Below are 12412 nucleotides of genomic sequence, written 5' to 3'. Positions count from 1 at the left end.
CATTTCTTTTTTCTTTTTGTGCTCCTCTGTACATGGAGATGTTTTTAATCATTATTGAAGGTGAAAGAATTACTGCAGTTTCATTTTTGTCTTATGGGTTTAAAAGTGTGACAGACTAATGGAGAATTAAATTGGCTTGAGGTTTAATGTTGACTTTTTAATGAATAAATGTTGAATTTGGTGTATACAAACGTACAAACAGGTATGAGAAATACAGGTGTCTGTAAAGAATATACCTGTGAGGAACATGAAAATATGAGTCCTTCAGCCTGTCATTAAAAACAAAAGGTAAATGTAACGTTACAATTAATGTAATATGTGGTAATAAAGCAAAAATGGTGGCATAGCCTATAGCTCTTCTGTTAAAATATAACTTTAAGATTAGATTCAGAGATTAAATCAACTGTGAGTTTTCCTGCCTCTCCGGCTGGGTTTAGTGTGATGTCACCGGCTCTTGCTTCAGAGAAAATGAATCAGGTTCAGCCTGGCTCCTGTCGAAACCCGCATTATCATGTAGAGAGGAAATAAGAGAGTAAGAGAAAAGGATCTGCTCATTTAAGGATGGTGGACTGTGGCTTTCGGCTGTGGCGCTTGTTTCTGCTGTGTCTCACAGGACTCCTGCGCTGGGGTGAGTCTCAATGTTTTTATTATATCGCGAAAATATATCTGATTTTTATTGACGCTATTTTAAACACACACCGTTTCTGTGTGAACTGCTGTCTTTGATTATCACGAACACAATGTAGAAACATGTTGGATGGTTAAAGTGTTAGCTCATTCAAAAAATCTACCTGTTGAATGATCTCCGTCAGTTAGCAAACATAACCAACTAGCCGAATGACCGTCAAATATTATTTAACAATATCGTAAAAGTTACAGGTGATCTTTACTACTTGTGAATTATATTATATCACATCTAAAGCTAAACAATAGATTCGTTCTGTATTTGTGTTAAAAATAAAATATCCACGTCGGCTATATTCAGTTTGTTGTTTCACGAAACAAACCCTCAACCGGGTGAACAGGATCCTGAAACAAAGCGAGACAATTCCCAGCGCAAACAGGTTGAAACAAGACATACACAGGTCATCATGATGTAGGAGAGAAAGAGTTCTTGGGTAATCTAATAACTAAACTCAACTTAAATTCAGTAAACTGAAGAATATATTAGATGTACACAACACGGCTAATCATACATCATGTGTCCATGACAGCTAATGATCAACTAGACACAAATGAGGAACATAATCACACATGAGGGCTTGTATACTGTTAAAACTGCTGTAAAAACGTCCAGGTTATGCCAGTAGAAGTGTTTTCCTCTTTAAAAATAATATACCACAGAAAATAATGCATTTAAGCAACATTTAGTACACTATTGCATACACTGTTCAGTATTAAATCCACTTGAGGTGAGAATACACAACCTTACAAAAATTAACCATGACTTTGTTTTAGAAAATAATGTAGTAAATATGATTGTACTGATGTTTTTGACACTGGTATTACTGTAGTAATGTTGTAGTAATACAATAATAACACTGTAGGAACTACTATGTGTTTTGGCATGTGCTATATTATAGTAATGTTGTAGTAATACTATGACAACACTGCACTATCCATGACTGTAGTAACCATGTGTTTTTGTCTGTACTGTGAGTTTACTATATTAATGTTGTAGTAATACTATAATAACATTGTGGGAATTGTAGCAAACCATGTTTTTGGTGTGTATTATGGCTTTATAATAGTAATGTTTTAGTAATAATATGACAAAACGGCAGGAACTAGGACTGTATTTGTTTTTGTACTGTGAGTTTACTGTAGTAATGTTGTAGTAATACTATGATTAACACTGTAGGTACTATGATGATAGTAACCATGTTTTTTTGTTAAAACTAGAACTTTTTTATTGGTATCCCTGGTGTGAGAAAGAGTATGAACTTTAAAAAAAAAAACTGGGATTTAAAGCAACCCGGTTTGGATTGTTTCGCAACGCTCAAACATAGACAAACCTAACCATGCATTATTAAAACCAAATACTATACACATTTCTGTCAACCTAGATTAAGGGTTGAAAGTTGTCTTCATAGGACTAATAATATATCTGTCTAACGCCACTCTCCACACAGATCAGTGTGACGGTCAGCGTGTGGTCCAGATCCAGGATGGCCCCCTGTACAGAGTGGAAGGATTTCCCTTCTTCATCTTCTGTAGTGTTAGTGGGTTTCAAGGCTCGAGTGAGCAGGACTTCGAATTTGGTGTCAGAAAAAAAAATGTTGAATTCAACATCATCAGTACTAAAGAGCCAGACTTTGCCTTTGCGAGGTTCTCCAACAGGGTGAAGCAAAAAGAAATTGAGATCGAGAGGCTGACGGGGTCTTCGGCTCTCTTGAGGATCAAAAATGCGATGATGGACGATGCGGGACAAATCTTCTGTCACACCCCAAGTACAGATCCCAGATTGTTTGGAGTATATGAAGCAGAAACAACACTTAACGGTAAGATATTTATCTAAAGCATTATGGTTATTGTACTACTTCAGCTCTTTGCAAATAATCACATTTGATTCACTCATGTTATAGAGTGCAAATCTGCACGATCAAGTAATTCTAGTGATGTGGTCAGAGAAGTTTAGTTGGTCATTAATTGTTACTCCAAGGCTTTTCACCGTTTTGGATGCAGTAATGGTTGAATTTGGATTGAAAAGTTATGGTGTAGAGCCGGGTTGGCAGAAACTTCAATTTTCGTTTTTGTGAGGTTAAGCTGAAGATGATGATCTCCCTGATGATTAAACCCTTCTTGATGTACCATCCATCCTGTCCAGACTCAAAATGTGTGATCCAACCTCTACAAAAATCTGGTCTTAAGAGCCAGATAAAAAATCCTGCGCTCAGTAAATAGGTGTTTCATATCAAAAAAGAGAGACCTAAAATCACTTTCCAGAACCTTTTAGATTACTGTTCCTTGCTGGTGGTTGTTCCACATTGGCATCACCGTCTTTGCTTTGTTTGCACTGTTCTCAACTCCTCGCCACTACCACTTTGACCAACCACAGGTCTGTCTATGCATTGTTGCAATATGTAGTTAAATTTTTGAGAGGTATGCATCAGGGTCACAATCAGAGTATGCATCTGTGTGCACGCTGGACCTACCACAACACAGGTATAAATAGGACTTAAGATAATTGTTTACAACTGCACTGCCCAACCTAAGATCATGGTCATGTTGAGACTATCAGTATGTAGGTACCCTCACACTGCTTGTGTTTTATCGACAGTGATACCGGACACGCTGACGGCTTCGTTTTCTGGTTCTCCCTCTCAGAGTCTGTTTGAGAGTGATCCACTTCAGCTTGAGTGCCAGGTCTACAGTGAGACTTTTCAACACACCCATCTGTCGGTCACCTGGTACGTCCATAGTGGAGGAGATGAGGACCCCCGACCAGTCATTACTCTGGACAGAGATCTCACTATAAAGCCAGGAGGAGGATTTGAGGATCGCTACCATGCAGGTCTGATCAGCATGGATAAAGTGGAGGACACAACATACAGACTGAAGATGCCTCAAGTGCAGCAGTCAGACCAGGGGAAGTTCTACTGCCATGTAGTTCAGTGGATTCAAGACCCAGACCGAACCTGGACAGAAATTGCGCACAAAACCTCTACAGCATGTGATGTGGAGATCAAACCAATCGGTGAGGTTTAGATTTTATAATTTAACCCAGGGGTTCTAACCTAACCTAACCTGTTTGACCTCATATTTCCTGTCTCAATAGTGGCCACTGATGTAGGATCGTTCAGTGTTTATATGAAGGCCTCAAAAGAGTCTCTTCAAGAGGGAGATGCACTAGACATCCGCTGCAGTGTGAAAGCACAGAATCTTCCTGGCTATTTCTATTCTGTGACGTGGATGAAGAACGGGAAGAACGTGGCCCAGATCGGACTTTCTGGGATGCTCACCGTATTTGATAGTTATAAAGACAGAGAGAATTCAGCAGAGATGAGAGCAGTGAAAACAAGTCTAACAGACTACCTGCTGACCATCCATTCAGCTCGAACTGAAGATCAGGGCCAATACCAGTGTGAAGTATGGCAGGAGAGCATGAATGAAGACGGCACCTTCAAAAGAGTGCAAAAACAACTGTCCAACCCCGAGACTGTGAACATCACGACTAAAGGTAATTGCTCCTCCTCTACAATCTTAAAATACTCCACACATTGGTTTGCATCTTGTAGATAGACATTATTTGTACAATGAAAGCTTTAGCATGACCATGCGCACCCTGACGCTGTCTGTTCTTGCTTGTCTGGTCAGAGAGTGATCTGGCTGTGGTCATGATGATGAAGGATGCAGTGACTGAAGGAGATGCTCTACAGGTCACCTGCTCTGTGTCGGGGTTCAAGGGTTCTTTATCAGTATCATGGCAACACAAGAAAGACTCTGTGGACTCCTTCAGTGACGTCACTAGTCTGACCCATGAGGGAGTGATGAAAGATACTGGGATGAGGTACCAGAGTCGCCATGTTCAAACTCTCCATTCTCCAGCTGGAAACTTCACCCTGGAGATTGGTGAAGCTGGATTATCTGACAGTGGTGAATACAGGTGCATTGTGTCTGAGTGGATCATACAGAGCAATGGCGAGATGAAGAAAACCCACACCCAGTCTCAGCAAAATAAAGTTGCAGTGCGTTCAGTTGGTAAGACTACACACACACACTAATCTCAGGAACACAGAAACCTTCTGCATCAGTAGACGTGCAACCTGTGTCATTACTTTTCTCCTATTTTCACTGCATGTTACTGAGAGCCGAGTATGAATAATCACAGCATGTTTTCCTTTCAGAATCTCTAATGAAGGTCACCTTGATAAGTCGCGAAATAACTGCACCTATAGATTCTCCAGTCAAGTTACTGTGTAAAGTTGAAAGACCTGAGGTTTCATTGGCTGTACGCTGGATGTTTCAGGCTTTCAATTCAACTGCACAGAAGGATATTTTAACAATACACAACGCTGGAGAAATCACCTGGTTAACAGATCAGAGAAATTATCAGCTGTCAGTTCAAGAACAGTCTTCCAGCACAATATTCACTCTCATCATGCCGAGAGCCAGCAAGCGGCAAGAAGGACAGTACCAGTGCCAAGTTGATGCCTATCAAAGGGGTAGACAGAAAGCCATGAAGAACTCCAACCTACTAGCAGTGACTATACAAAAACCTGGTAAATACAGCTGCATTTATAAAGTGCATTCCTCCTCTTTAAACCGTTTATACTCTATACCTTTTAATGTATTCCTTACACTAACCTACACTTTTATTCCTATACTGGTGTAAGTATGAGCTGCAAACAGAACTAGAGTCCATTTGCAGAAGTTTTTAATAAACACATTTAACAAAAGCAAAGAACAGGGGAAGCAGTCCACACAATAGACAAACACCAAGAGGTTATCAAATGCAGCAGGAGAACAATCAGTCAGAAAGGTCAAGCACAAAGTCAACAGAGCACACTAGTGATGCTCAATATTGTAATACAAATTCTTTTGACAAGTTTCTAGGAAGTAAATGTTAGAGTTGGTTCACAAACTGAACACATCCCCTATTTAATTTCTTAGTGTGTTTGTGTTTCCCTGTCCTTGTACACTCAATCAAGTCAGAATCTGCTATTTTTATAAAGTTTTAACTTTAGATAAATGAAGATTCAGCAGTTTAACATCTCTCTTTTCCTCTCCATGCAATTTCTAATGACAGACAGCAAACTGAGACTGTCGACACTCAAGTCTCGCCAGGAAACCACAGCCAACACTGATGCTAAGATTGAATGCTCCATCCTGAAAAAAACCACAAACTCCTCTCGTTTCACAATTACTTGGATGATTGGGTCTCAGATGCTCTTAAATATGGACCTAGACGCTGTTGTCAAGTATGGTCCAGCAGCTGTTCTACAGATGGACCAGAGAATCCGCATGACAGTAAGACAGAAACACACTTTTCAGCTGACTGTGCATCAGGCCAGAACCACTGACAGTGGCCAGTACCTCTGTGAGGTGGAAGAGTGGCTTCAGGATCCTCTTGGGGACTGGTATTCCCTGAAGAATGTGTCTGCTTCCACAGAGCTTATTGTCAAAGAGCAAGGTAAAACAAGTCTTTTCATTGAACCACATATTAAAGTGATTGTTTTACTTCCGTTTATTTTGGGTCATTATCAAAAAGTCTGTCCAAGTGAAAAGTGTGAACCTTTTTGTAAGACTTAGAAATCCTTGCAGAGGTGGAGGATCAACTCAAATGTGTAGTTCATTAACTAAAGTGTGAATAGAAACAAGCAAATCAGAACTTTTAACAACAATAAGAATGTAACTATTAGAATTGCAAGGTGAATGTACTTCGATGAGATGCAATGTGATGCAATGTGACTGGCATAGTGGTGCATGAGGAGAAAATGGCAAATAGAGAGCCAGGACTAGCCTATAGTGAAACCAATGAATTATATGTAGTAAAGAGAGCCAGACAGTGGATTTGGAACAAGTGAGGACAATGGTCGAGCTAGAGCATGAAGTGTTCATACCTGGTACTTAAGGGTTTAGTTACAAACCATTTATACACACCTTGCACCAGCTAATCAAGCTCTTTACTAGAAACTTTAAGGCAGATATATTGAGGCAAGTTGGACCTACATTCTCCAGGACAGTGACCCTTCAGAGCTGAGACTGGACACCTCTGAGATAGAGGGAAGGTTTAGCAGGTTTAGGTGAAGGGCTGTGTTGGAATCAGGGTAACACAATACTAATGACCATGACTGTCTTTGAGGAATTCAAGGAACCAAAGTGGAAAATGATGGGTTGAGGTGGAGTTCAGGTGGAGAAGCCTTAGGTGGAAGCCTGACAAAGAACAATCTTGCTCTGAACTAATCCAGTTCTGATGTTTTTATGACCTTCTTATCATCATCCAGACTTTGATCAGGTTTTGATCCGTTTGATAATATATATACACACAAATATTATAACATTCTCTACAGAATGGCTTCTTCTGGCTAAATTCTGCGTCTGGAATATTCAGGTTTGGTCAGTTTGTGTAGGTGTTTTATCCGTCAGTTTTCTGGTTGTTTTGTTATCAGTTGTTGGTTTAAGACAGGGATGGGCAACTTTCTATCCTGGAGGGCCACTGTCCTGCAGAGTTTAATCCCAACTCAAATCAAACACACCTGCCTGTAGTTTTCTAGTGATCTTAAAGACACTGATTAGCTTGTTCGGGTGTGTTTGTTCAAGAAAACTCCAGTACTGCAACCAGTACTGAAGTTGAAGACATTTGCACTTCTGCATGGAAAGCAAGGACAGAAAGGACATGCAATCCATCCAGTTTTTCTTAGATCTTCTCTTCATGGTCTAATCCTCGTTGGACATGCACAGAACACCTTCATTAGGAGACTTTCGACTAGAATTCTCACCAGAACCTCCTTAACTTGCTCATTTTGAGGTGGAGGAACAGTGGTTCTGCCCCAAGTCCTTCCTCAAAGTCATGTATTTGTAACTACCTCAACAAGGTAGCCCAGCAACCCAAAAAAGAAAAGTAGTTTTAGCTGCTTAAATAAGTTCTTGGCCTGAGGTGAGTGTTAGAATATAGACTGCATCCTAAATTTACAGCTTCAATAGATGCATTACTGTTACTAGACACACCAATCCACCTACTGACCTTGTGCTCCAACCACCCCTCACTTGTGGATGATTTCTCACTTCCTACCAAGAGGAGACAGTCCACGGTTTTCTGTTTGAGAACCATGACCTGAGGAGTCTGATTCTCATCAACACACATTAATACGCTCACATTGGGGACAATCTGTTTTATATACAGTTCTTTCATATTTAAATTCATATTTCGGGTTCGGTTCCACCACTGCAATACAAAATGACTTAAGTACAATAACATACCTAAAATTCTATTCGAGGGATAAAATTATGTAGGTGTCCTCAATTTTGTTGAGAAAGAAATGTCCACAATATATATGGTCACAGCATAATACAGTATATTACATAACGATAATAGATTTACATCTTGCCCACTAGTATTTACGCCTTATTAACTACTGACCTACCAAACTCTGTTACCCTTTTTGTCCTTGTAGTTTTCTAGACCTAGGTGTCAGGCTGTGTTTCACTCTCAACAAACTTGTTTGATTTTGATGTTGTGTTTGTGTTTTAAACAGAAAGTAATCTGCGTGTGCAGAAGGAGAACCAAACCCTCAACATCACCAATCTTCAGGCTGGGTTCACCGCTGATTGCATCATTGCCTCTCAGTCCAGTGATAAATCTGCCTTTCAGGTCACATGGTTTAAAGTTGAAGAAGAAGTAACCCATGTTATATTCACTGCCAAGCATGATGGTACTCTACACAGTGCTCTGAATGATAAATATCTGGTGTTTGGACGACCAGACGCCACACACTATAAACTGACCGTGCCACAGACCGACCCCACTGATAAGGGGAAATACTACTGTCAGGTAGAAGAGTGGCTTCACACTGATAACACCTGGAAGAGACTGGCTTCAGACCGCTCTGGAGTGCTCTCTGTCCACGTTCACACTGAAGGTAACTAAAATAATGGGATGTATTTTAACTGAGTGCAAAGTCCGAAGTGCATGGTGCAAAAGCATGTCTGAATCCACTTTTGCTATTTTAAAGATGGGAAAAATGATCAGTGCATCAGGGCATGGTCTAAAATGGTTGTCCTTAGTCTATTAATGAGTTATAGGCATAACGTGCATTAAACCAAAGTCTAATCTCCCGTTCCCTTTAAGAGTCAGTCCTGTTCAGAAACATTCGCTAGTCATGTCGGACATTGTAAGCAGAAAAACTGAACGCTTCACTAGAGAGAACATGATTACAGAACAAGCTTCTTCCATTCAAACATAGATTCATGGATGTAATTTCATCATTTTAAGCGCAAAGATTTGCTTCAAAACTATTTCTAAATTCATTTCTAATTTCCAGCAAAGGATTAAGTTAACAATATTACCGAAGTGTGGTCAGGAAACTGAGTTATATCCAAACACACGTCCTGCTCTAATGCCCTTGTGTAGTGATGCATACATGTCTAAAACCCGACAGGTGGAAAAATGTAAATAAAAAAATTCTAAATATAAATGTGCATATAATAAACACGACTACAGCTAATAACAGTAAACAAATGTACATTTTCAAGAATAAACTGGCTTCAACAGAAGCAGAATCCAACAAAGTCTCCTGAGGTGAAGAGGAAGGCCTGAGAGGAGGAGGAGGAAACTGTTTTTATATTTATGTAGAAACAAAAACCTCTTCTTTACATTTTAATCCTTTAATTTTTCATCTGTAAAGATATTTGTGTACTGCTGTACATCCCTGTGTGTGTAATAAGCAAGACGTTGTGGACTGTCATATGCAGATAATACTAACGCGCTCTATATATAATGAATATAAAGCCTGCACCATTGACTTTACCACAGCTTTTAGTTAGTCAATGGTGGTGTTTATTTTAGTTCCTTAAAATAACAACATGCCAATAATGCAACTTAACACACTTCCTTTCAGACCAGCACAGCCATGAGCACAAATCCATTCGCTGTTTAAACACTCTGATGCAAAACATTAAAATGACACCAGCGCCAGGCTGAAACTAGCAAACACTACTGGAGACAGGCATTGCTCCAGGTCTATGATAAGAATTTTTGCTGGGTTAAAAAGTCACTATGTTTGCCTGAACTTATTTCAGTTTTACAATAACTAATATGTATATTTGTGTTGATTTTCAGGTGATTCTGGAAAGCAGATAAACCCGTTAGTCATATTGCTGGGAGTCACTATTCCTCTGATCTGTTTTCTTGTATTGATCATAATAATATTGTTGAGAAGAGAACCCAAGAGGAGTTCTGAACAGAGGAAACAGAAGGACACCCTGTGGGCTGAAAACAACCCTCTTTACCCCCTATAGAGGCGGAATTCTGCCCCCAAACCCTAATCACACAGGGTCAGTGCTGTCTGTGGACCTTGTGTGATTTAGAATCTGAATTTCTGCATTCGCACTGGAGAAGCAAAGCCTGTGAGTTATATCTGGGTTAGGATACCAAGGCTCTCCATGGTCTGGGTAGACGGATAAACAAAGAAAAATACATACTGAATCAGAACAGCAGAGCTTTCATTACCAGACGCTTCTTATTCTGTGAAGTGTACAGTTGTATTGTGGAGAGCAGAATGACCCTGCTGCTGCTGCAACACTATCAGAACACTCCAGCACATATGTCAATCCAGAGAACTCTCAGGAAGATGTGTTTATGCACACGCTATGCAGAATTTACTTTATTTATGAATGTTTGATGATTGAGGCCTAATGGAGGATTTCAGGGGGTTCAGAGAGAAGTGTCGATGCTCATTTGTGAGCCTGGATGACAAATCTGTTTCACTGCTGTGTTTTGGGCTGTAGCCAAACCTGCATTGCATGGGTCAAAATGATTATTTTATATGACAAAATGTATTTTTTATGAAGACATTTAGTAAATCTTCTACTGTAAATATATTACTGATAAGCATACGCTGCAAAGAATGCATTTCTGCCTCGTTTCTAGCCCAAATATATTTAAAACACAAAGAAATCAGGAAGCATTTTCTAGACAAGGGGAAGTTTTGTCTTGTTTTCAGAAATAATGAGTAAAAATAAGCATGTTTTTAAAATCTGCCAATGGTGTAAGCAAAATAAGGTTATTTTGAAACAAAATCTAGATTATTTAGCTTAGCTTTAAGGAAAAACAGAACAATTTCTGAAATCAAGACAATGTTTTCTGCTGGTCTATAAAACTCTTTTTGACTTTTGACTGGAAACACGACAACTCTTGTGCTTAAAGGCATGTAGACATGCTTTTGTCAATGCATGCTTGTTTTTTTGCAGTGTAAGAGCTGTAAAACTGTTTTCTTTATTGTGGAAACTGTTCAGGTTCATTGTAAAAAGTATCCTTAAGTTAGCGGTTTTCCATATTTCATTATTCTTGCTTGTTTATTTCTGCTTTTGAATTGCCATATGCAATCTTGATCTTTCTTCCAACAACTTTTAAGCCTATAAAAGCTTTAAAAAGTGACTTTTATTAACATTTCTAATAGTTTAAAGTATATTTTTACAGTGTATATCAGGATTTTTTAAATCCTAAAATTCCAGATTTTTAAACTGCTGCATCTCTGCCATTAACAGGAAGCTTATTTATTCAGATGATATGTATATAAAACTCAAAATATACAATTTACACAATTTGTCATTTTAACCTGTTTTGAAATGCTATGAAATACTATTTCTATGGGATGGAAACTCAAAATGTTCTCGATATTTATACGTGATTAATCTGCAAATGTTAACATTTTTGAGTTCAAAATGAACGAGAGCTTTCCACTCCCCCTCATGTGTCATTGCGCTCTATAATGAAGGACTTTCTTGTTGTTGCTGGTTTAATTTTTTTGTATAGTCTTTGCTAACTTTAACGTCACTGTATATTTTCAGAACTGTGTGTAGATATTTAGACGTGCTGAATGTGTATATATTTATGCTGGTTTTCTAGATTATTAAATGTGATCACTTGTGTGCAGTGTGTTCTGATTATATTGCGATGAAGCCGTCAGTCATTTTTAGGCAGGTTCAGAAAATAAGGCTTGTTAAATTAACTTGATATAATATAAAAATCTGAAAATGCATGTCATGACTGCTTTAAAGTAGAGTTAATGTGCACCCATCAGAAAACACGAGCAGGCTCAAAGAACCATTTGTGCGATCAGTGTACAGTCATGTGAAATAGTTTTGACACCCTATTAACCTCACATTAAAAAGGTCTGCTCGTAACAGCTCTTAAAAATGGGGCAGCATGTAAACAATAGCACTGAGCTGACCCAGATTCACATCTATTTGCTGATTATTGCTGCTGAAGATGTTAAGTTATTGTTGTGTTTTGAGCTGTACTAACTGGTTGGACTGGGGAAAAAACATTTAGAGTACTATAGAGGCAAACATGATACCAAATCAAGCAGAAGAGAGAAAATAAATCACTGCAAAAATAAAGGTGTGTGTCTAGTTTGAGTCCAAATATCTAAACTTTCATCAATCATGAAGCATTTTCTAGACAAAATCTAAAAAAATCAAGTTTCTCCATAAAACAAGTCAAATAATCTGCCAATGGGGTAAAATAATGTTTTGATTTGAAACAGCATTATTCTGCTTCCCTGTTGTATTTTACTTGTTTTAAAGAGGAACTAAATTTTGACACTATTTCTGAAAACTATTTTCAGATATTTGGACAAGAAAAAAAGAAAAAACTTAATGTAATGCCATCAAATCTTGATGTAAAAGTGCAGATCCTCTATACTGTACTTTGCAAACCATCCCAAATATACAGCTATTTGAGTGTGTG

The 12412-nt window shown here is 38.6% G+C and overlaps 1 protein-coding gene across 1 annotated transcript; it reads left to right on the top strand.

Moving 5' to 3' along the window:
- Positions 1-521: 521 nt before the first annotated feature.
- On the top strand, positions 522-11592 carry igsf3l (immunoglobulin superfamily, member 3-like). The gene is given in 9 exon segments (NM_001002687.1): positions 522-628; positions 2133-2501; positions 3281-3697; positions 3779-4180; positions 4318-4701; positions 4848-5222; positions 5750-6133; positions 8199-8582; positions 9782-11592. Coding segments are annotated over 9 exon segments (2961 nt in total). The 5' UTR covers positions 522-561; the 3' UTR covers positions 9961-11592.
- Positions 11593-12412: the final 820 nt, after the last annotated feature.

The sequence above is a fragment of the Danio rerio genome, chromosome 9 (assembly GCF_052040795.2).
Source record: "Danio rerio strain M-AB ecotype USA chromosome 9, GRCz13ab, whole genome shotgun sequence".
Classification (NCBI taxonomy): Eukaryota; Metazoa; Chordata; class Actinopteri; order Cypriniformes; family Danionidae; genus Danio; species Danio rerio.
The sequence above is the reverse complement of the archived record's forward strand: the minus strand, read 5'-3'. Positions and strand labels throughout refer to the sequence as shown.